At 42.7% G+C, this 23931-nt stretch overlaps 1 protein-coding gene across 2 annotated transcripts in view; it reads left to right on the forward strand.

The window, feature by feature from the left end:
* EBF2 (EBF transcription factor 2) overlaps positions 1-23931 on the forward strand; it is a 198703-nt gene that overhangs the window by 170036 nt on the left and 4736 nt on the right. Inside the window, exons 11-15 of one of the 2 annotated variants that reach the window (XM_023252458.2) lie at positions 8651-8739; positions 9996-10061; positions 10145-10322; positions 11966-12151; positions 20907-21074. In XM_023252458.2, the coding sequence (XP_023108226.1) occupies positions 8651-8739; positions 9996-10061; positions 10145-10322; positions 11966-12151; positions 20907-21074 (687 nt within the window). The remainder of the gene's footprint in view (positions 1-8650; positions 8740-9995; positions 10062-10144; positions 10323-11965; positions 12152-20906; positions 21075-23931) is intronic. The other variant, XM_023252459.2, reaches the window with a different exon arrangement.

Genomic DNA, 23931 nt, shown 5'->3' on the forward strand with positions numbered 1-23931 from the left:
AGCAAGAGCTGGTCTCTGTACATCTGAATTCTTCCCCATGCTGAGTTGTTCTCCACCTTCCTGTCCTGTCAGCAGGACTTTGACCAGAGCCACACAGAGAGGTATTCGTGATGCAGTTTTTCCCCTTCGCTTGCGTATCAAAGTCCATCTTCTGATTTGGTGTTTGTCTGGCAGTCACATTGCAGAGATTTGATTCTTTTCCATTGTTTTCTTTATTATTGGAGAAGGATAAGATTTCAAGTTAGGACTAGAGAGATCCTCTATTTATGTGGTCTAGACCCCTCAGTGGACCACGGGCTCTATGCATATCTAATAAAAGTGAAGATCCTTTGTTGCCGATAAATGCACATATGTGCAAACATACAGCTAGGCTCAGACTTTTAGAATTTTATTGGCCTCTTGATGGCCATCCATACACTCTGTGATGATCGTAGGCTCCAGATGAAGACTTACCAGTGAGGAAAGCTGAAACCCAGGCCAACATCCTAGAGTGACAGCCCAATTGAGCACTCAGATCTTCCCTCACCACGTCATCTGATTTGTCTCTTCTCAAATTTCTGCAAAGGAATTTGATCAGCCTTTGAAGCCGCCATTTTTGTGATGAGTACTCCTGTCGGCCAAGGGCATAAATGACCTCCTGCCTGCAATGTCAATGCTGTCTTTGTTGAGGGTTGACCAGAAGAAGTGTCACAAAGACTCCCCATTCCATGTTAGCCAGTGTCCCCTATATTTTTTTTGGAAACAGAAGTAGAGGGTAGGCATTATCTGGTTTCTGTGCCTCCCTTTAAGGAAAGCAATAATCATATAGAATTTATACATCTCACCAACCTCTGGGGAAAATTAATATTGAACACCAGCCAGCTTTTTTTCTAATGAGTGGTTCCCAGTAGATATTTTTAGTTAAATACTATTTACTTATAAAATAAAACCTTTACACACTGCTTATAGTTTATATCTATTTGCCGGATCCAAGATATGTAAGAAACCTCATATATTATACCCGCAATCAAAATGAGAAATGACACATAAGATCCAGGCTCTCAGGAGAAATATTATGAAATCTCAAGGTATTGATGAAAGTTTTTCCAAGGCTGATCCAAATGGGATTTAGATTCTGTGGCAGTTGAAATGTGTATTATTAAACTCCTTAAGCAAACCCGAATGACTCCCAGTGGAGGATTAAGACATTCTATGTATAGCAAAGACGAAATTCTCATGTCTGAGTTTTCTCTATTGAATTCCCCCTTGATTAGCTTCTGTAATATTTAACTTCATGCCATGCCATAATTATTTAATAAAAGGTAAATATAAATTATATTTCAGCGGGGATATGACCTTTTACCTTAATGTGATGTTACTAAAGAAAGACATAGATAAATAGAGCCTATAGATCGAAGTGCATTTTTAATTTACTCTGTTTTTGCCCTGCTAGCACTTCTCTGTGTCCCTGTCAGCCAAGGGGCCGGCAGCGTTTCACAGCACCCCCCACCCCCCCACTCCATGTGGTAGGAGAGGTTGGAAATTCACACTGATGATGGTGGTTAATGATCTGGTTGGCCCTCGGAGGCAGTCTTGGTGCTGATCTTGGGCACCTCATTAGCTAATTGAGGTTTGCTTGGCTCGCACCGAGGCCTGAAATGTCAGAGAACACCCAGGGAGATGGGGAGGAGGGAAGCCGGGATTCAACGTGAGGCTGAACCGACAGGATGCAAAACCAGCTGGTCAGTTGGGAAGTCAGTTTGGAACCAAAGTAAAGGTTGTCCGGTTCAACCTGGATGTTCTGACGGCCGAAAACTGGAGGCATTGACCGACTTTTCTTCTTTTGGCTTGGTGTTGACTAAGCACCGCCCATGATTTGTGCTTCAGACGTGCCCTTGATTAAACGAAGTCGTGTGTGTGCATGCGCGTGTGTGTGCATGCGCGTGTGTGTGCATGCGTGTGATTTTTTTTTTTCCTGTCCGTATAGGCGACAGTGTATTTTACCATTGTCTTCTCATCTGGGATACACACAGAACCCCTCCCACAGTTTGCTGTGAAGTCTGGCAGGGGCCTGCCAAAAAACACTCAACATCAGAAATAGATGAGGATGCCTGGTCAACTTCTCAGTTTAAAACATGCATCGCTAACCCGGTGTGGCCAAGATAGTCTGCTGTTTCTGATTTGGGTGGGGAGTGAGGAGAGGAGGGCAGGCAAGATAAAGCAGACATTACCCTTGGGACCTGGTGGTTTCCCATCCAACGGGAAGAACAGTGGGTACAAATGTGCGATCAATTCCGTGCAAGAGAAACTTCCATCTACATCCCACTTCTGTGTACTGATTAAAGCCCAGCCGTAGAGAATTCCTCTGCAAGTGGCAGGAAGCACAAGGGATACGGGGATTAGTGGTGGTTATGGGGGGACCCCTGGAGCTGTAGTGAAGGGGAGTGAGAACCTGTCGGTGGGGGGGGGGGAGTAGCCATGCAAATGGCTAGAAAGGACAAGGACAGTAGTGGAGACAGGAGGGGGAGGGCCCTCGGAGGGGCTAGATTTTCTACCTTAGGGGATCTTCCCTTACTTTCTAGTAAACACATTGTGAGCATACTAATTTCTATAACTTCCATTTTCTCCACATAAGAAAATCAGTACCTCAGGTAACGAAATGGTGCCGGTTTGAAAACAGACAAGGCAATGATTGATTTAGAGCATTTTGTCACTAGGTCTGTTCTCCCTGCAGCCCTGGGCAGCTGTTTGTGTTTGCCGATTGATACCAAATGGGGCCTTCTCCCACACTCAGGGACTGCGAACTCAGGCAACCTGGCGAGGCTTCGCTTTGGAGATCTGCAGCCCTTTGCCAGAAGCTAGAGAGGAAGCACGGGAAGGCAGAAGGGCGGGTGCAAAGAGCGGGTGGAAGCAGAAGGTGGCATGGCCACTTGCCAACACTCTCTGCTCTTTACCAGCTCAGCCCAGTAGCTCAGTGCAGAGGGGTAGCCTTTGACCCAGGCGGCCGTTGGCGAATCTGGATAAGGCTTGAGCCAACACCTCTAAGGTTCAGAGCACAGGCCTAGGAGTTAGAGAAGACAGGACACAAATTCCACCTTTACTGCCTGGAACCACATTCGAAGTGGGGATAAAACCCATATCGTGGGGTTGTAATGGGGATTAAACGAGCTAACGTATGTAAAAGGCCTGTAATACAGCAAGCCTTTGGTTAATTCTAACGGCGGCAATAACGATTTTCATTATTGAATATTATAGCCACTAAAAATACTGTTATTAAAGAAAAAGGATTCAGAAACTGCTGACGTTTTAATGCTACGTGGGAAAAAAAAAAAGGTTTATGGAAGGATTCTAATTATACACACAGGTTTTCTCACATGTGGTTCTGGATAAAATGGTAATGTGAGTCCAAGTGTTTAATCTGCCCTCAGCCCCAGAAAATATCAGAGGATATTTTCAAGAAGATGACAACAACAACAACAACAACAAAAATAAGGGAAATCTAGTCTTCGTGTTTGAAGCCAGTTTGGTGTCATCAATATGCCAGAAATTGTTGTGCTGGTGTGTGCAAACAGGGTTATGTTGGAGGATGTGTAGAAAGCTGCACCCGTCATCCCCCTCCAGGCCTCCTCTGACCCCCTACCCAAAGGGTAAGAACAAGCAACACAAGCAGAAACTTGATCTTGAGTGGAGACCAGGGTACCTAGCAGTGCTACATCCAGAGAAGCTGTCATTTACATATGAGGGAGACAAAAAGATACTGTCTCATTGCAGGGGCTTGGATAGAATTCCGCTCTTCTTACTGATGTCACCTGACTGCTGGGGAATTGAACCAGTGAAAAACGTAAGGATGGAAAAGTTATGGTATCACAAGAGAGAAAGCAGTTAGAGTATTCCAATTATTGTCAATGTAATGGCAAAGCCTAATGTCAATGTGAAAATCAGTCTAAAAGAGACGGATCATAGAAAGTCTAACGATAGTAATATTAGCTGAAGATGACAACTGAACAATCAAAATGTAGAAGTAGAAAGTATGAGGTAGAGAAATTAAGGGTGGACCAAATTCCTTCCGTGTGGAGGGGCTTACCGGACTCAAATAGTTAGAAGAAAAGATTTTCAGAGAAACCTAAAAGCACTGTTTTTTAAAATTTTTTAAAAATATTTATTTATTTTTGAGAGAGAGAGAGGGAGACGCAGAACCCAAAACAGGCTCCAGGCTCTGAGCTGTCAGCACAGAGCCTGACGCGGGGCTCGGACTCACGAACCGCGAGATCGTGACCTGAGCTGAAGTTGGACGCTTAACCGACTGAGCCACCCAGGTGCCCCTAAAAGCACTGTTCTAAGTTAAGATAGGATGTGTATCTTTCTCATTACTAGAGAGAAATATAGCCATTAAAAAACTATCAGAAATACATGGAGAATGTGGAAGGACAAATTTATAGTAGCAATTATATATAGAATATGTTAAATAATATGATCAAAAAGATATATTAAATAATATACTTGAAGCATTACCCATGGAACACAGACAAAACTAATATGTATTAATTCAGAAAAAACTTAAATTCCAAAAGACAGATATTCTGCAGGCCACCTTTTAGAATCCAATGCAGTTAGCTGGAATAAATAATTAACTAACAGCCAAGCGTCTCAGATATTTTCTTTGGAACAAAAGGAAGACAGAATTAGAAATATGACTATTCATGGGGCACCTGGGTGGATCAAGTCGGTTAAATGCTGACTCTTGATTTTGGCTCAGGTCATGATCTCATGGTCATGATCTCACGGTGTGGGACTAAGCCCCATGTTTAGAAATTCTAAATATACTGTGTAGAATCTGTGCTAAAACATTTAAAATCGTGATGAAATGCATGAATTGTCTAGAAGAATACAAATGATATTGAGAAATAAAGAACGAATCTAAGGTTTCCGATTGGCAACCTAATGGACATGACAATTCACAGAAAGCCACATCGGCTTGGGGTATCTTAAGTGGGAGGGGTCTATGGGCTATCCTGTGGAAATTTCCAGCCAATACTTGGAATGATAAGGCAGAATCTTAGGCAAACTCTCTTGACTAGAGACAAAGGTTTGTGACAATTGGCATGTAGCTTGACATGGAAATCATGGGGGCACTGATGAGGTGGTTGAGGGAGAATGTATAGCCAAACAGAAGACTGGCTTGGCAATAGTCATGGGGAGCAATAGCATTTACAAGATGGAGGAAGAGCAGTCCTCAAAGTGGCCTGAGATGGCGTGACTAAGGAGGTAGAGTGAAACAGGCAGTGCACTTTCAGGAAAGGCGATGGGTGGAAGAATTTCCAAGGGGAGAGTATTTCCAGTGTCAAATGCTAACTCGTCTTTATCATATGAGTGGAAAAGTTCCGGGGTCCCTGGGTGGCTCAGTCAGTTGAGTGCCCAACTCTTGATTTTGGCTCAGGTCATGATCCCAGGATCGTGGGATAGAATCCCATGTGGAGAACTCACCCAGTCAGCGCTGGGTGTGGAGACTGCTTGGGATTCTCTCTCTCTCCCTTTCCCTTTGCCTCTCTCCTTACGTGCTCTCTCTGTCTCTCTCTCTCAAAGAATATATATTAAAAAAAGAAGGATGGCAAAGTTCCTCTTGGTTTGGTTAAAATGTTATTGGTGACTTTAATGAGAGAAATCTCACAGGGTTCTTCCAGACTTTTAGTCAAGAGAGAATATCCATGCCGTATAAATTTTACAAAGCATAGGATGAAATACAGAGAGCTTCTCAATTTATTTTTCAAAGCTCGTATAAAACACAAATCAACTAGAAGCTGGACAATACCAAGCACACAATCCCAATTATTAATATGGACACATAAACCCCAGCAACGGTAATAGTAACTAATACTTGTTGAATGATTAGTATGTGCTAGGCACTATTCTCAATAGTTAAATGATTTAATCCTCACAGCAGGAATCTTAGGAAAATATTAACAAACTGTATTCAGAAATATACCATATCCGTGACGAAACACTTAATTGTGACAAATTGGGAAATCTCTTATCAAATATAATACATACTTGTCAAATGAGAAAATTCATGATTATAATTTCCTCAAATTCTAAAAAGTCCTGATAAAAAACCCTTATTGAAGCATAATAAATAATTTGATGGTGAAATGTCAATGTCATTCCCATTCGGAGAAAAACAAGCAAGAATTTCCACTATCACCCTCATTTTTAGACCTTTTGGGACATTTTAGCTAACATGAGAATGAGATTAAGAGAACTAGTTGGAATTAATATACAGACAAAACGATCTTCATATGTTGATGCCATGAATGGATGGTCCTAAGAATGAACAGAAAACATTAATGACATCTGTCAGGGGTTTGGTTACAAAATAGCAGATAGCCGCCCTTGGTTAAGAACTTTTCTGGGGCAAGAACTGAGCTGGGGACATTATATAAATGGTTTTCTTTAATTTTGACAGCAAACCCATGAGATGGATTTTAAACAGAGGCTTAGAGAAATTAATGGTGGAGCTGAAATTCAAACCCAAGATCCATTTGACTCTAAAGCGGAATCTCTTAATGACTAGGCCATATACGACCACCCGCTCCCTGCACGCTGCCTGCACAGACACATAAAAACCAAAAGTGTTTCTAGGCACTAGTAAAACTCCTAGAAAATGTGATGAGGGAGTAATCGTATTGACAAGAAAAATGATAAAAAGTGAAATACAGACCAAAAAATAAAAAACGTATTACCTAGATGATGAGCAGTACACATTTTATGGGCGGACCTGGGAAAAAAGAAGAAGAAAAAGAATCCATATGTGTTTGTATATGTGTATGCAAATACCACACGCATTGTATGTGTGTGTGTGTGTGTGTGTGTGTGCTTATCATGGAATTGGGATGATCTTTTTACATATAATACCTGAGGACAAACTGGGATATGATATTATAGCATGGGGACATTCAGAGTGTTAAAAATATTTATACATAAAGTGTTTTTACAAGTAAAAAAAAAAGACTAATCCCCAATTGAAAGGACCATGGAAAGAATCAATAAGCAGTTCATAAAAGAAAAAAATTAAAATGATCAGCAAGTATAAGAAAAAGCTCTTCAGTTGCACTGATGAATGACGAAATAGATGTTAAAGTGACCACGTGCACCGCTGGAGGGAATACAAATTTGTACAGTCTTCTGAGAAGAGTTCGGCAGGATGTGTGGAAGGCCTTAAATATAAATCATAGTTTTGGTCCAGTAATTCTAATTCTTGGAATTATCCAATTGAAATCATTAAAACTATACACAGCGGATAATTATGGCTCTGATTTTTATAATAGTGAGAAATTAAGGATCACGTTAAATGGCAAACGTTAGGAAGCCATTTAAATAAATTATAGGCCATGACATGGAAAAATATGCAGGAATTTTAAATAATGTTATAAAAGAATATTGAATAAGCTGGGGAAAAGTTTGATATGTTGCTAAATTGATAAAAAGTAGGTTATGTAACAGTGTGAATAATTTTAAGTATGCGTGCGTGTTTAGATCTGTAGGGATATGAGCAAAAATGCTAACCCAGCTCATCTCTAAAATGGTGAGATTATGGATGATTGTATTTTTATTTCCGCATTTAAATTTTTTGAATAATTCTTTTGAACCAAAGGTGTTGCTTTGATATTTAGAATAATAGCAACAAATATTCATAAAACATATGTGCAAAAAGGAAGATTAAAAAAGGAAGTACACCCTCCTGTGTTTACTGCTGCCTAATGGGAGTGCAGGTGATTATTTCTTTATTCTTTGCATCTTTTTTCTTTACTTTGATCATGCGTTAATTTTGAAACTACAAAATTTAAACAACAGACTTATAAGAACTCAAAGAAGACAGGAAGAAGGAGAAAGAATAAGGGAATCCACTCCAAAAATTCTTTAGCATGGTAGAAATGGGGAGATGTGTCATTCATTCACTCTGTCCCTCACCCAATTTACAAATTGCTGATGCCAAGTGCCTACTATGTGCCGGGCACTGTCTTCAACAATGAGAACACAGTGGCAAAGCAAAGCATGTGTCCTGATTCTATGGAACTTTCAGCATATGGTGGAGCCTGACAGTATACGAATGTACGTGTAGCAAAATGTAATGGGAAATTCTGAAAGTGTATTGCATAAGAACAGGGCTTTGGGAGAATAAATTCACAGAAGGTTTGTATATGTATGAATGGAAATATTTAGGAGAATAAGAAAAGCTGATAGTTAGGAGAATTAATAGATGATAAAGGTATACTTGGGAAACGGAAGAGGGGGGAAGAGAAAAAGCATGTAAGGGTAGTTTATTGTCTTTGTAGAAAACGGGGAGATGGTCGATTGTATAATATTTCTGGTTATTTGAGAGTGAGTGGAGAATGAGAAGTTGTGTGCACTTAAGGCAGAATGGTAAAGTAAATGTAATAATCCTGAAATTCTGAAATATCGTTTGAATGCAAAGACACTAAACTACCGTGAATTCCAAACTTACAAATGTGAATTAACCAATGTCGACAGCAAAAAATCCCTTAACGAATTGTATCCATTATGTATCGATTCTCAGATAATACCAGAACCTTTCTCTTTGCGGGTGGAAGACTTACTGAGAAGCTCTGCTTTATGACCATGAAACATACTCAAAAAGAGGACTTTTATTTTTCAGCATTAAATGAACCCACCATAGACTACGGTTTCCAAAGACTGCAGAAAGTCATTCCAAGGCATCCTGGGGACCCAGAGAGATTAGCTAAGGTAAAAAAAAATGCTTTGGAAGTTGACAGGTGAAAACCTTATTATAGGATTTCAGCAAACTTAGATGAATCCAGAAAATTAATACCTGAGGGAATATGAAATCTGAAAATTTTGTCCTCAAAAACAGATACACTACAAGTAACCAGCTTACAAAACATTGCCAACTTTATGAAAATAAATAATTGTATAATTGCTTAAAAACGTTAAGTCCTCCCTCTTTTGTGTTTCAGTCTAATTTTATGTGCCCATAGTTGGAAGGGCACATTAACCCACAATCAGGTATTCATAGAGGCACTACCCCGTATGTGGGTATTTTGTGAAGTGAAAAATGCCTCCATGTAAAATTTCTGTGAAATGAATCACTTTTAAGTGAACTTGCTTATGGACAATTATGTCATGAACTTGGCCCATTATTTTAGCTTTCCGTATTGAAAAGCACATTAATTTATTAGACATTCAATTAAGGAGACATTATTAAACTTTAACGTCTCTACTCGCATTTTGAGTACACACGTTATAATATGCCGTGTTCTCTTCTCTGTACTGTGAGTAAAATTCAAGTACCACATTCGCTTCTCCATCACACCTTTATTTCTCCTCTTGGAAAAATCCCCAGCCCCACCATTAAATTAGATGATATCTGGAAAGTAGGTTAATAGCAATTTAAGAGGCTGTTCAAAGCAGGAGGTGGAAAAGACAAAATGAGACGAAAGGGATTACTGATTACTAATTCTCTCTGGTTAAAGTGAACAGGGGGAAATATTATTGAAAGAATTCATCTTTATTAGAATAAAATTTTGCAGAAGGCCCTGCCAAGATCATTTCAGTATTACGAACAACTCCTTGGCAAGCAGCTAAACTCAGGCCAGTCAATCATTTGAAGAATTTCTGGTTAATTAGAGTACCAGATCTTATAAATGGAATGGTCTCAAAGTTTTTAATGGCACTTCCCAGACCTTATTAATTTTAACCAGCTCCACCTTGAATCTGGTCGCGTTTTGGTTTTGGTAGTGCAATCATGTATGGACCCGTTTTATCTAGATGGATTCCGTGTAGATACATATTTATAGCGGGATTTATACGTACAGGTATATTCTGCCTGTCACACCAATTATACAGGACCCCTTAGCCAGTTATTTATATTTCAGGGAGGATGTCTGGACTTTTGATTTTTATGTATAATTTTCCTTTGTGGTTGCCACTGGGGGGGGGGGGTTACCTTTGCTCATCCCTTACCCTTTCTTCCCTTTTCCTAGGAAATGCTGTTGAAAAGGGCTGCGGATCTGGTGGAGGCCCTCTATGGCACACCACACAATAACCAGGTTAGACGTTGACCTCTTACACTCGGTAGAGCTTGAGTCTTTGCGCTGAATAAAAACGCTCACCTCAACCTGCCATTCTGTAGGACATCATTTTGAAGCGGGCCGCAGACATCGCGGAAGCCCTGTACAGCGTCCCCAGGAATCCCAGCCAGATCCCAGCTCTCTCCAGCTCTCCGGCTCACGGTGGCATGATGGGCATCAATTCGTACGGCAGCCAGCTTGGTGTCAGCATCTCAGAGTCAACACAGGGAAATAATCAAGGTACAGCCTTTCCCGGAGGCAGGCTTCAAGCACCTTCTCCATTTAAAACGTTGGTTCTGCGTGAGTGGAGGGAGGTGAAGCTTGATTCATGTACCATCAGAAAAGCGTGTCCCCCGCTTCCCGATCACATATTGGATTATCTCAACATGATAGGTGCTGTTTTGTTAGATTTGGGGCTTTTTAGGTCCCGGGTCGAATCCCCTTAATTGAAGATATTTAAGGTTAGGAGGGACTGTTACTTATTTAGAATGGTTTCGGCCTCCTGAAACTAGACTTACAGGTACTCTTTGACTCAAATGTGCACTTCTGCTCTTGGGATCATCAGCTTGAATAGTGAAAGGAGGCTGAGTCATTGCCATTATCGTTTATTTATTATGCACAGCCCTCTCTTCCTAGGAGCCAAGGGTGAGTGGCTTGGCTTTATTTGGTGACTTCTATGTGTGTATTATCTCATATACAAATACATAGCAGCACATTTTCTAGTTAACAGTGCTTTCTACACCTGAAGTATATCATGTAAAGATTTTTGTCACCGAGGTCGATTTTATTAAGGTGCTAAGTTTATCACAAATCATGTTTTAAAAGGAATAAATTTCCTAATCATGTCCCTAACTTTGGGATAGCTTTGTTTCCAATTTCATTCATCCATCGGAAGGCAATGCCTCATTTTCGTGCCCATGCTGCGTTTTTCTTATAGAAGGGTGGGTGTGGACATATTATAGCCTTCTTCTTCTTCTTCTTCTTCTTCTTCTTCTTCTTCTTCTTCTCCCCCTTCTCCTCCTCCTCCTCCTCCTCCTCCTCCTTCTCTGACTTGGGTCATTTTTTACATAGCTTTAGAGACTGTTATCCAAAATGGATTATTTCAGGATAGGTTAGGTGATGTCTCCGTGCTGGGGTTTCAGAAGTAGGAGAACCCTGCCATCCCTTCCCATCCCTCCCACAGACCTGATCTCCCTGCACTCGATGGCAGATGCTTCCAAGTCTTTGGCCAAAGAATGGCACATTTAGATGAATTTAACAGCAATTTTTAAATGAAGATGTTCCCCACTCCCACCCAGGGCATGGTAACAACCTTGAACTCACGTTCCCAAAGCCATGATCTGCAGAGTCCTGGTGGCCCTTGGGAGGTTATCAGGATCCCTTTTGCCCACTGCTCCTGGGAAAGATACTGTGGTGTGTTAAATTTGGGAAACACTAGGTTAGCGGATGTAAACTGGTTTGCTTATTCTCTAGGCCCCACATACGCGAAAAGACAAGGGATAGCTACGGTACACAACTTGACCCCAGAATGCCTTCCTCAGTGACACCCTGGAGATCTCACAGGACTTGACGTGAAGGATGATTTGGGAGCTGTCACTGCACCCAACCGCTAGTCACTACTCCTCGGTCTGAGCCGGAGATGTTGACTGCAAATGGGGACCAAGAGGAAGGAGGGGCTGTCAGGGACATGGCCTGGTTGTAGGATGGGGAAGGGAGAGGAGGATAGAAGGCTGAAGACAAAGTGCAGACATTCCACCCTGCCCAAGGGTGGCTCCGGGGGGGTTTCTGCCATCTGGGGACCACGTAGGCTCACGCCGCCACGTTCGGCCTGTGCTGGCTGCGTGTGCCGGTTCCTTTACCCAGGCTTTCTCCTTGTTGTCCAGGGTACATCCGCAACACAAGCAGCATCTCTCCGCGGGGCTACTCTTCCAGCTCCACCCCCCAGCAGTCTAACTACAGCACCTCCAGTAACAGCATGAACGGCTACAGCAACGTCCCCATGGCCAACCTGGGCGTCCCCGGGTCACCAGGATTTCTAAACGGCTCCCCCACAGGCTCCCCGTATGGAAGTAAGTGCCCCTTCCCTCTGTCCGGCTCTCCCTGTCTCTCTGTCCCTTGGCTTTACTGTTCACCCTTTTGAGGGAGAGTTGCATCCCTACATCTGACTGACTCGTGGAGGAGGAACCCAGTTTCCCGAGGAAATGTCCTTCCTGCCCTCAGCTCTTCGCCGTTGGTTGGACTTTGGTGCACTTGGTTGCTCAAAGCCTTCTGAAGGAAGACAAAGAGGGAAGATACTTGCTTTTTGCAAAGAAAGGGCAATGCGGCTCATATGGACAGGAGAGGGGAATTGAGATTCCATTTCAGCTACCATTATGCACACTCTCAATTAGGCACTTTGGGATGTAATGTTTTATTTAATCCTTATAAGAACTTCCTCCTTGTTGTGGGTGAGGAGGTTCAGGCGCACAGCAGTTGACTTATCCGAGATCACACAGCGAGGATAGAGCCGGGCCATCATTTGAACACAGAATTTGTGGTTTGGTTGATTTGTGTATCACACCATGCTCCCATGTTGCTTTGTTACATGGCCCTCTCCTCCTTACGTACCTTCCGAGAGATGGAATTTAGCTGCTCATGAGAGAGTGTTGTGAGACGGATCTCTTAATCCTACTATGGGCTAGCTAGATGTCCTAGGGGGTCGTGAAAACTCTTCTGGGTTGCTTCGTGGGCTAAGAAACCTGAGAGAATATGTGTTCTTCAGACCTACCTGGGGGATACTTCAGGCCAGGGGAGAAGCCGCCATAGAGAGTCTGTGTGAGCGAGTGGAATGTTCTTGAAATTCTGGCTCCAATTGCAAGGCTCTACAGCAGGCCCTCTGTTCACCAGAATGGTTCCCTCAGGCCAGGGACAAGGGCAAGTCAAGGGCAGCACACAGCTCAGGCTGTGACATGCCAAGGATCTGGAGGCTGCCTTTCACAGCCTTGTGGTTCTCTGTGGACACACACCCATGAGTTATTTCTGTGTTATCTGTTCAATTCATGACCTTCAACAGTCTACTCAGTGTGATAAGGACGTAGTAACCAAGTAGCAGAGAGACTAGAGGTTGGTTCTTCTACTACAACTAAAATCGTATTGCTGTAAAGACATGAGTTCTGTGTCTGTCATGTCCAATGGCCTGGATCAATTAGATCATGGCGGTCTAGATAAACAAACTATCACTTTCTTGATTTGTTTAGTTCTTTGTTTTTACCTTATCTTCTTCCAAAAATATTTGGGGGGATATTAATAGTGAGATGAATGCTTTGAAAGTATAAAATAATGACCTCCAGAAACTGAGATAAAATTTAAAAAAATGGATAGATCATGGCGGTCTAGATAAACAAACTATTGCTTTCTTGATTTGTTTAGTTCTTTACTTGTTTTTACCTTATTGTCTTCCAAAAATATTTCGGGGGGATATTAATAGTGAGACGAGTGCTTTGAAAGTATAAAATAATAACTATAAGAAACTGAGATAAAATTAAAAAATATGGATAGGAAAATTAGACGAATCCAAGGACTAACCTGGATGCTCTTCAGTCTGTTCAAGAGAGCCATAAACTTGGTTCGGAGGCTTACAAGATGGGAAAGCAAAGAGAGAAACGTTACTTGTCATAAGATTTTGTGTCCACACATTTCTTGGTGTGGGGCGGGGGGGAGCTCTGAAGAAACCTGATTTTTCTGTTGCTGAGATCTTGGAGAGAGATCTCCCATGCATCACTGTGTAGAAGGGACCACATCTCCAATAGCCCCTACAAGCGATACAAAGGCAAGAGAGCCATTGTGTAAAGAATGTCACATAATAATGGTGACAACAAGAGTAATTCACAACTGCATTCCACTTTACAGTCTAAAAAGCATGTTCACATATAGACCCCAGGGGGATCCCCACAACAATTTATGCCGTGGCTATGATTGTAATTATTATTATCATTTTCCCTTTAAGTTATCGAGGGATATTAAATGACTTACTCAAGGATTTGTAGCCAATAAATCATAAAAATAGGACTAGAAATATGTCACCAGGTTCGGAATACCATGTTCTAAAATTATTCAATACTGTAGGAAATACTTTTTGTATTTATAATACATTATTAGACCAAACAGCATGAAATTACTTTTTTCCCCCAAATAGGTTCATATGTTCAACATACATTTATCAATAAAAATCCATGTATAAAGCTGAACCATATTAATTGTCATTTTTGTAGCTCAAAAATGGTCAATATAATAATATAGTATGTGGTGTGGTGATGAGGGAGAGAGACCAAAAGAAAGACAGGGGTGGATGAGTAGGGATGAGAGAGAGAGATAGAGGCAGGGAGACATATATATATATAGAGAGAGAGAGGGACCGAAAGAGACAGAGACACAGAGAGGGACAGAGAAAGATAGAAAGGGATAGAGATAGAGAGTGACAGGGAGAGAAAAGAGGAACAGCTAAATGAATATGCCCACTGGGTAAGTGCTTGTTTCTTATTAGCTAATTCATTTGGTCGGGAGCTTCCTTTCCCACTGCAGCAGTGACAACTCCCTTCCACTATCCTTTCTTGATCATTCGATCCCACTGCCACAAGAAAAATGGTAACACCCAATTCTTCAAATCACCCATTAAAACAAGATGGCTTATACAGACCAGAAAGAGGCACCCTGCCCAACAGGAGTAGGGACACACAACAGAGAACCTTCTCCTTGCTGCTCCTGGGTCTGTGTGATCTCTCGCACCGTTATTTTCTGAAGGAGGGTCCGAAGCAGTTGCAAACCGAGAATGGATTCCAAGCAGTGCATTCATTACAATAAAATCCCCTACTGCAAAAATACTGAATACCCCATGGAGTTCATTACAATAGCATCTGACCTGTATTTCTAGCCAGCTAAGTCTTAACCTCTCTGGGAAATATAAAAAAACAGCCCAGGGGAAACCATTTTGTCAATTCAGTTGCTTGTGTCTGAAAACACCAGTCTATGATTTTTCGTTTTCTTTTTTAAGCGATGCTGATGCAGCCGGGCCCTGCCCCGGAGCAATCACTTGCCGGAGACGTTACGAAAATAAATAAATAAAAAGCCAAGCCTCTCGGTCAAGTTGATTTGCATGATGTCCGTCGCAGAGTATCAAAAACCTGCGTCTTCCCTGCTTTCGCTCTCACACTGCTTCAAAAATGGCCGGACAGGTGTTTTTTCAATTTCACATACAAACCTCACTTCCTGGCGGTAGCCTGTGTGCCAAGTTCCAGCTCAGTGCAGGTTTTTATGGCTGAATTCTAAACCCCTGACAATAGGGGGTTATAATGAAATGCCGACAGGCCCCTTAGCGCCAACAAATGCAATGGCTCGATGCAAAGGAGGATATGTGCCCGGTGAGTTCCAGCTGGGCCTGTGCAGGCCAGTCAATCCTTGTAAGAAGAAAAGTGGTTTTTCCTTAACTCCCCATGTTCACAGAGATTTGGGGGCCAGACGGACTTGCCTTTACTTTGGCCTCTATCCATAGAGAGAGAGTCGTCCAGAGAAATTCTCAGTTGCAAGTGGATGGGATCAGCTTTCCTAAAATGGCGCCCGCTGGTGTCCCCAAAGGCGGTCCACTCAACAGGCTTGCGACACTTGTGGGACCACTTCTTCCAAAGCAGGGTAGCCATCGAGCAATTCCAAAGATTGGGGCAGAATCTATACGGGCAGAAATCCAACCCGTGCTCAGGGACTCCTACTTCATTTACATAGTTTTTGCCTGGGCCCTGGGGCTCAATATTTTTATGTTTTCAACAACAGATATCAAGACATTTTCTATGGTAGAGTATTAAATGATTATTATAGGAAAGTTAGAACATATGGAAGTAGTTTCAAAAAGAAAGCGTACTCCCACCATAAAAAACAACCTTGTTAACATTTTGACATATTTCTATTGTCTTTTACCCCGGGAAGGAAAAAGAAACCTTGTTACAATAGTAACATTCTCATTATACACAATTTGAAAAGCAAGTATATGTAAAAAGGAAAAGAGAAATGACACGCTTTATTTCCGTGCGGGGACAACCGCCGTTAGCTTTTAAAGGATAACCTTCTAGTCATGGATAGATACATTTTGAAAATTGCAGTGTCTTCTCTGATGCACAACAAATGGAATTCTGCCAGGGGATCAATGAAAGAGGGAGTAAAAGAAAAGTGACAAAATTATCAAAGTCACAGATTGGAAGCTAGGCTCCATAAAATCTGTCAATGATGCAGACCTGGGTCCTGAGAATGGAGAACAGACAGAAGGAGTGATGTTTGCCTTGCGAAGTTCACTATAATCAATAAGCTTTTCCCGGGATTTTGAAAATTTATCAGTGTCTGCTTTTTTGTAGCAGAAAGGTTAACAGGCAACCTTGTTTACAGGTAGTAAAGCCTTAAATCAAAGAGGAGCATTAACAGCCAGGAAAGCTATATAATTTTTAACCAAAGTTAACCAAAGTGCTAAGGATTATATAATTTTTAACCAAAAAAAAAAAAAAAAAAGAGGAGATTTTCCATTTGTTTAACAGCTTTTATTGGTTTCTGCTACATCAAAATTAATGCATGTTCATCATAGAAGATTTTGAAAATATGGAGAATTTAAAGGAATAAATTTAAGAACATTCATAATCCATCGGCCAGAGATAACATTGTTAAAAGTTTTGATGTATATCACATCCTTCTAAATTTTTGCTTTGTACGTGTTCTTAGAAAATAAAATTGGGTTGGGGCCCCCGGGTTGCTCAGATGGTTGAAGGCCTGACTCTTGATTTGTTAGGGTCTTGATTTGTCAGGTCATGAACCCAGGGTCATGGGATTGAGCTTCGTGCTAAGCGTGGAGCCTGCTTAAGATTCTCTCTCCCTCTCTCTCTCTCTCTGTCTCTCTGTCTCTCTGTCTCTCTCTCTCTCTCTCTCTCGGGGCTCCTGGGTGGCTCAGTTGGTTAAACTTCCAACTTCTGCTCAGGTCATGATCTCACGGTTCATCAATTCGAGCCTGGCGTTGGGCTCTGTGCTAACAGCTCAGAGCTTGGAACCTGGAACCTGCTTCAGATTCTGTCTCCCTCTCTCCCTGCCCTTCCCTGGCTCACACTCTGTCTCCGTATCAAAAATAAACAAATGTTAAAAAAAAAAATTAAAAGATTCTCTCTCTCCCTCTGCTCCTCTCCCCTGCTCACATGCTCCCTCTCTCTAAAATTAAAAAAAAGTTAATCATTAAAAAAATGAAATTGGGTTTGACGTATATGTTATGATGTAATTTGTCCTATTCATCTGAGGAGGCATATCTTTCCATGTCAGCAAATATTCTTCTCCAACATTAGCTTTAATATTTGCATAGCATTCTATTTTATAGACTTAATATAGTTTACCCCGTTGCTTGGTCATTTCCATTATTTCCCAATTTTTCACAATTATAAAAATGCCCTTGGATCGATTTTTTTTTTGCAAATTTATGATTATCTCCTTGGGATTAACTTCTCAAAATTAAATTGCTGGGTTAAACAATGGGCACATTTTAAAATACTTTGATTTTAAATACACATTGCCAAAGTCCCCCCAGAGAGATGAAACCTCCCCTTAGTAAAGGAAGAGTATCTGTTTCCCTGCCCTGTTCCTTTCTCCTTAATCTTTGGCAGTTTGGTAAAGTGGAAAGTAACCTCTCATGACTGTTTTTTTTTTTTTTTTCAACGTTTATTTACTTTTGGGACAGAGAGAGACAGAGCATGAACGGGGGAGGGGCAGAGAGAGAGGGAGACACAGAATCGGAAACAGGCTCCAGGCTCTGAGCCATCAGCCCAGAGCCCGACGTGGGGCTCGAACTCCCGGACCGCGAGATCGTGACCTGGCTGAAGTCGGACGCTCAACCGACTGCGCCACCCAGGCGCCCCTCATGACTGTTTTAATTTGCATTCAATTACTAATCAGTTTGAACATGTTTTAGGCCTATGAAAGTCTTTTGGTCATTTTCACTCATGTCTCACTCATGTTTGTGACTTTGCTTTTCCGATCCTTTGCCCATTTTCCTCATTGGGATGTTTTTCTGTTTTCTAATTGATTTATAACAGCCTATTAGCTATTGAGGATAAGAACATATCTAAATAATTATGATAAAGATTTTTCCTAATTTGTCATTTGCCTTTTCTCTGCGTGTTAAGGAAGTTTTGCATCATGGGGCAAATCTGTTCCGTGATGTTCTGTTTAGGCTTTGAGGTTGAAAGGATTATGTAGATTATATAACCTTCCTAATTTTTCTACTAGCACCTTTATAATTTTGTTTTAGCAAATAACTCATTAATCCACTTACATTACTTTAGTGTTTAACACGAGGAAGCACTTTAAATTTTGTCTCTGGGGGGCTTGTATATTGTTCCCATGCATTTATGTCCCCATTAATTTGAAATGTCGCCTTTATTAAGTTTCAGTTCTCATATATATCCAGGTCTGTTTCTGGCCTCTATTTTCTCCAAGGATTTGTCTGCCTGTTTCTACACTCATATAACACTGACTTCATTGATGTAGATTTTTCGTAAGATTTAATATCTGTTAAGATAAATGCTTTCTTAGTACTTTTGAAGTATTAACAGAACTTTCTGGCTCTTATAGGGTTGTTGTTTTTTAAATAGATAAACATAACAATTGAGTCTGTGGACATAAACAAATTAAAATTCCTCTTGGGATTTTTGTTATAGTTGCATTAAATTTTAAATTAAGTTGGGTATTTAGCATTTCACAAAAATTTCCTAAAAAGGTATTTTAATTGGGCATATTATAACTCTGTGCTTATTCAACTCTGCAACAATTGTTGCATGTTACTTAGCGAAGTTTGAGGCGACTCTTTCATGGAGAGGCAGCCTCATTTGACCTAATGAATCTACTTTAGCTTGAGATCTGTTGTTTAGAGAAGAGGTATTTGTAAAAGTGAATCAGATGCTGAATATAAATGGAATCAAGGGTGTATATGTTATAAAAACCCTAATGTTATAAAAACCCTCCTCTATCATGGTGTAGGAGGAGAGGTGGTGCTTTTGCAGACTCAGAAGTCAAGGCGCCATCTTGGTGCCTGCATGGTTCACATGGAGTGGTGGAGATTGGACTGTGATCGGAATCAGGGCCTCCGGAGTCTCAGCTTTTCTTTGGCCTCGAATTGTGTGCCTTCCAGAAAGGGGAAAGGTCCCCAACTTCATTTTATTGATGTGAACACCAATGCTAGAAGAGGAGATTTTGCTTGAGAGTATGAATACAATCCACTCCCAATGGTTAGCCCTGTGTCCTATTCTGTAATAATAGTGAGTTAGCCCAATTTTTTCTTCAGTTTAATCTTCAAGTATGATGTGAGATTCTTCCAAGACTTCATCCTCCTTTCCAATTTTTTCTCTTGATTCCTATTACTTGCGGACAGACATGTATTCAGATGCGTCTTTCTGCGCTTCAATCAGGACTACGTAAGGATGAGCAGTTTTTAGATAAAGCTCTTTTTTTGAGGTCTTTGGTTTGTAGTTGGGCTATAAAAGACATCGTATTGCAGGGATGCTATATGGTGATTTTATATATGTAATTGTGTGACCATAGCCCAAAGTGTATCTTCATATGGAGGTAGAAAATATGGAGAGACAAGAAATGGGAATGGAGTCTTACAGAGGACATCAGAACAGTTGACCTTCAATTCACCCTGTACTTGGTCTTTGAACCATAAGTCACATACATGTCCTCACTTTCAAAATTTACTTTGTTGGGTAGCTGGGCCACTGAAGATACGAAGCAGAAGTTAGCACTCCTAGCCTTGACCATTAGGTTTCAGTAATTCCTTCACCACCTCATAGGACAGTTCAGAATTCTGGAGACGGTGCTAAAATGAATCCCTGGAACTTGACCTTATTCTCCAAGATGCTGTATCTGCCAATTTTACCCTTGTGAACTGGAGATTACCCCTTACTTGAGCTAGTTGAAGAGAAAAGATAAAATTATCTTCTTGTATGATGTAACTTGGTGGAGTATCTGACATTAAGAGGTAGGGCATTTCATTGTGGAAATTGCCTTTATTTTTCTTGGAAATTACAACACTTAGCTTTTGGCTTCCTTTAAGTAATTTTAGTGTTAATATTGGTGTTTTTTTCTACACATTACATCAGAGGGGCCTAACTTGCAACTTCATTTACCAGGGGCTTTGAAAGGAGAGAGAGAGAGAGAGAGAGAGAGAGAGAGAGAGAGAGAGACAGAGAGAGAGAGAGAGAGAGAGAGAGAGAGAGGTAATCTCCTAGATGTTAATAAACGTTTACATTTAATGAGGCAGTGGCCCATAGAGATGGTACTCTCAGAGATGTTAACCCTGTAGATGAAACCTCTGGAGCGCTGAGAATTACCAGGGAAGCGCAGAGCTCCCAGCCAGGACTTCTTTTTAGGATGAAAAAGAGGTTTCCATTCTTGAGTAGATTTGATGATTTTGCCGATGTTGGCCTTAGTGTTCTCTTGTCAAGCTTCTAGTCGTGAGCAAAGACCTATCATCGTATTACCTCCTGCTGCTGTCTTCCTGACTCCCTGGCAGAAGAGCACTCTGTCTGCTGAGTCTCCTTAGCATTGTGTATGTTCCTCCAGTAGGACTGTGGACCTGTTCATTGTTTTGTCTGTGTGTTCCCTCCACTGGGCAAGGCGGGGACATTGTTGCATTCTACTTTGTTTTGAATCCCCAGAATCTGGGACAATGCCTGGAACCAATGAGTAATGTGTGTTGGTTGTATGTCCTGAAGAAAGGACTTCGTTCCTAGGTTTGTCCCTTCCTAAGAGGATTGTGCCTTTGCTTTCCAGTCATGTCATCAAGTCCTACTGTTGGATCTTCTAGCACGTCCTCCATCCTTCCATTTTCCTCTTCAGTTTTTCCTGCTGTCAAACAGAAGAGTGCCTTTGCCCCTGTCATCAGGCCACAAGGCTCCCCTTCACCTGCCTGCTCCAGTGGCAATGGAAATGGATTCAGAGGTAAGCAAAGGTACCACTTTGGTACCGCCATGATTAGATGGGCCACAGGGCCAGCAGAGTAAGAGCAAACAGCACAGCATCATTCCCCATCTTTAACCATGTACCTACAAAGAGGTGCTTTGGTGTTTTCACCATGGGTCACAGATGGCTTGTACAACTGAGCTTGTACTCCATCCAAGAGCAAGATGGAGGAAACCAGAGAAGTTGGACAGCTCTTCGAGGTCACAGAGTTAACTATGATAGAGCCATATACACCCTCCGGGAGTGTCTGGACTCCCCAGACCTTTGGTTTCCACAGGGCCGTGTCACCGTTTCCCAGAAGGTGCCTCGTTGCCACATCAGATACCGTATGGTGATTGCTGCTTACCTGTCTTGCCGTCTACACTGCATACATATTCCCATGGCACAAATGGACAGGATCCATTGGGAGCAACCAGCCCATTGTGAGAGTTCTGGTTACATGCCAGTCAGATTGATAGCAGGTGCCTGATCAGGGGTGGGGCAGGAAAGAAAGAAAGAAAAAAGACATACACCGTCTAAGAACAAAAATGAATATCGCCCATCCAACCCATTTTTGAGCAATGTCTGAAAATAGAGTATGACATAACATTACACAAATGTGATGAGTGCACGAGAATCTAATCATCTCGCTGTGAATGGGAGCCAGCTGATGGCAAAAGAGCAAATTGGAACCTGCTGAACACCATGGATCCTGACGACCCACATTATTTTTAGGCTCTTTTTCATGTCTTGACATGAACACATTCACGATTAGCGGCATTGGCTAAAACCGAGCAGGGCAGAGGTTTGGTTAACCCCTTATGGATCAGAGCCTCTGAGCTCAGCAGAACCTCAGATGACCTGTGCCGTCCCCAGGACGGCATCTGCCTAGTAGCTTTATGATTATGCGTAGATTCCTGACCCTCTGGGTCACCTGTGAGGGTTCATCTGCCAGTTGTGGCCGAGCAGAGCTCTGGGAGGCACGGCAGGTTCCTGTCCCATTCTACCATAAGAGACAGCGGTGTCTCCTCAAAGTCCAGTGACTGGACAGACAAACTGTGAAACGGGAACTGGAAGCTCAGCCCTAAGAAGAGGTCCCTGAAAATTCTTTCACCTTCAACGAGACAAGCAGCTGGGAAACATGCCATCCAATGTGTGAGTAGTTGGAAACATCTGTATATTTGAGGGGGACAATATAGATCTGTTTGGTTCTAATCTAGATGCCTGATCCATAGAGAAAGAGTCTCAGCCCGCGGCTCAGTGTCACTACCTGCCTGGTCTCTCCTCAACAACCAGTGGTTTCCGTCCCGTCCTTGGGGGATATGCTCAGAACGTTTTCTATGAATGGCCGCATCTCGGGACCGGGAAGTGGATACGGTTGTTGAATATTTGGTGTATCTTTCCCTTCTGCCTGCCGGCGTCGGTGATGATGTCTCCCCTTTCTAAGTGCTGTGAATTTAGTCACGTCCCTTAACCAAGTGGGGGGGGCACACAGTTCTCGCTGGGGAAATGTAGAGCGAGGGCCCCCCGAAAGGCTAAGAAGGAGTGCAGGTGTAGGAGGAAGTCGGGAGGGATGCAGCGCTTTCCTCCTTGCAGGCAACCCTTGCCAACATTTCCAGCTTCACTTCAAGGAGGAAACGTACGACTTCACTTCCACTTGCCATCCCTCCTTTATCTCTCTTGCGCGTGCACTCAGCTGGGCGAGTTGAGCTGGTTGCCTCAGATCTTCTGGGCAGAAGATACTCAGCGATGGGCCCTGCCTGGCTTTTGGCCCTCAGGAATGCCGGGACAGATCTTACACCGGCTCCCATGACCCGGAATCCACCCCCTGCCTGTGGCTGCTTGCCTAAGTCTAGCTGTGGTGTGACCCGTTCAGAGTTGAGTTGGCCCCAAATGCTGGAAGGGTCTGTGCGGTCATAGTGGGGTTTCTCTGCAGGGACAGCAGTCGCCAGAAGACCCTCCCTAGGGTCCTCAGCCATGTGAGCTTCTGGTCCCCCACAGGTCAGAATAATTAGACTGAGGAGGTGGCTGAGCCACACGTTCCGTGTCGGCAGGAGTGACGATTTTATCAGCTGCGCGTAGGCACAGGCTCTGGGATCTAGTCTCCTTTCTATAGAATCGCTGAAATGTCCCGAGCCTCTTTGGGAATCCTACAGTTCCCTCTAAATTCCTCTGGCAATTTGAGCCTGAAGAAGAAGGAAGACAGTAGGGAGGAGGTGGAGGGGGAGAGCCGTGCCTAAATTAGGAGTGCAGACTCCCACTTCTCGTTTGGCATCAGGTGACTAGAACTTCAAGGTCCAGTGCCACCAGGTGTCCCGCTGATGCCTAGGAGGAGAAAACAAGCTGGCTTCAAACGAGCTAGCCACAGTCCCCGAGCGAAGGAGTCTTGGGATGGCCGGGGCGATCAGCACGAAGCCGCGTCTCTCTAGAGACAGACGGCGGGAGAGTAAGAGTGTGGTCGGAGGTGCCTGGGTGGTCACAGGCTGATGGAGATGTTCTTGACTCGGTCCGTAAGATGAGAGGGGCTCAGTCATCTGCAGAGGTCACGTGCAACCAGCCGTCTCTGAGGCTTGCCGTTTTGGAGCACCACGTGCAAGACAGTGACCCAAACGCTTTACACAGATTACCTTGCCCAAGCCGCACATGTGACCAAAAAGGGAAGGTCGTACCATTATCGCCGTTCTCAGTCAAGTCGTTTTTCCCAAGGCCACACAAGCAAGGTGACCTCAGACGTTTGGATTCCAGAGCCTGTGCTGCGACAGCCCACTGTCTCCCCGGGGACAGGCACAGTGCAGTTCCTCTCTTCACCCTTTGCCCATACCCGCTTTCCACCTGGACCAAAGGGGGATTATTGCTT

Source organism: Felis catus, chromosome B1, assembly GCF_018350175.1.
Source record: "Felis catus isolate Fca126 chromosome B1, F.catus_Fca126_mat1.0, whole genome shotgun sequence".
NCBI lineage: Eukaryota > Metazoa > Chordata > Mammalia > Carnivora > Felidae > Felis > Felis catus.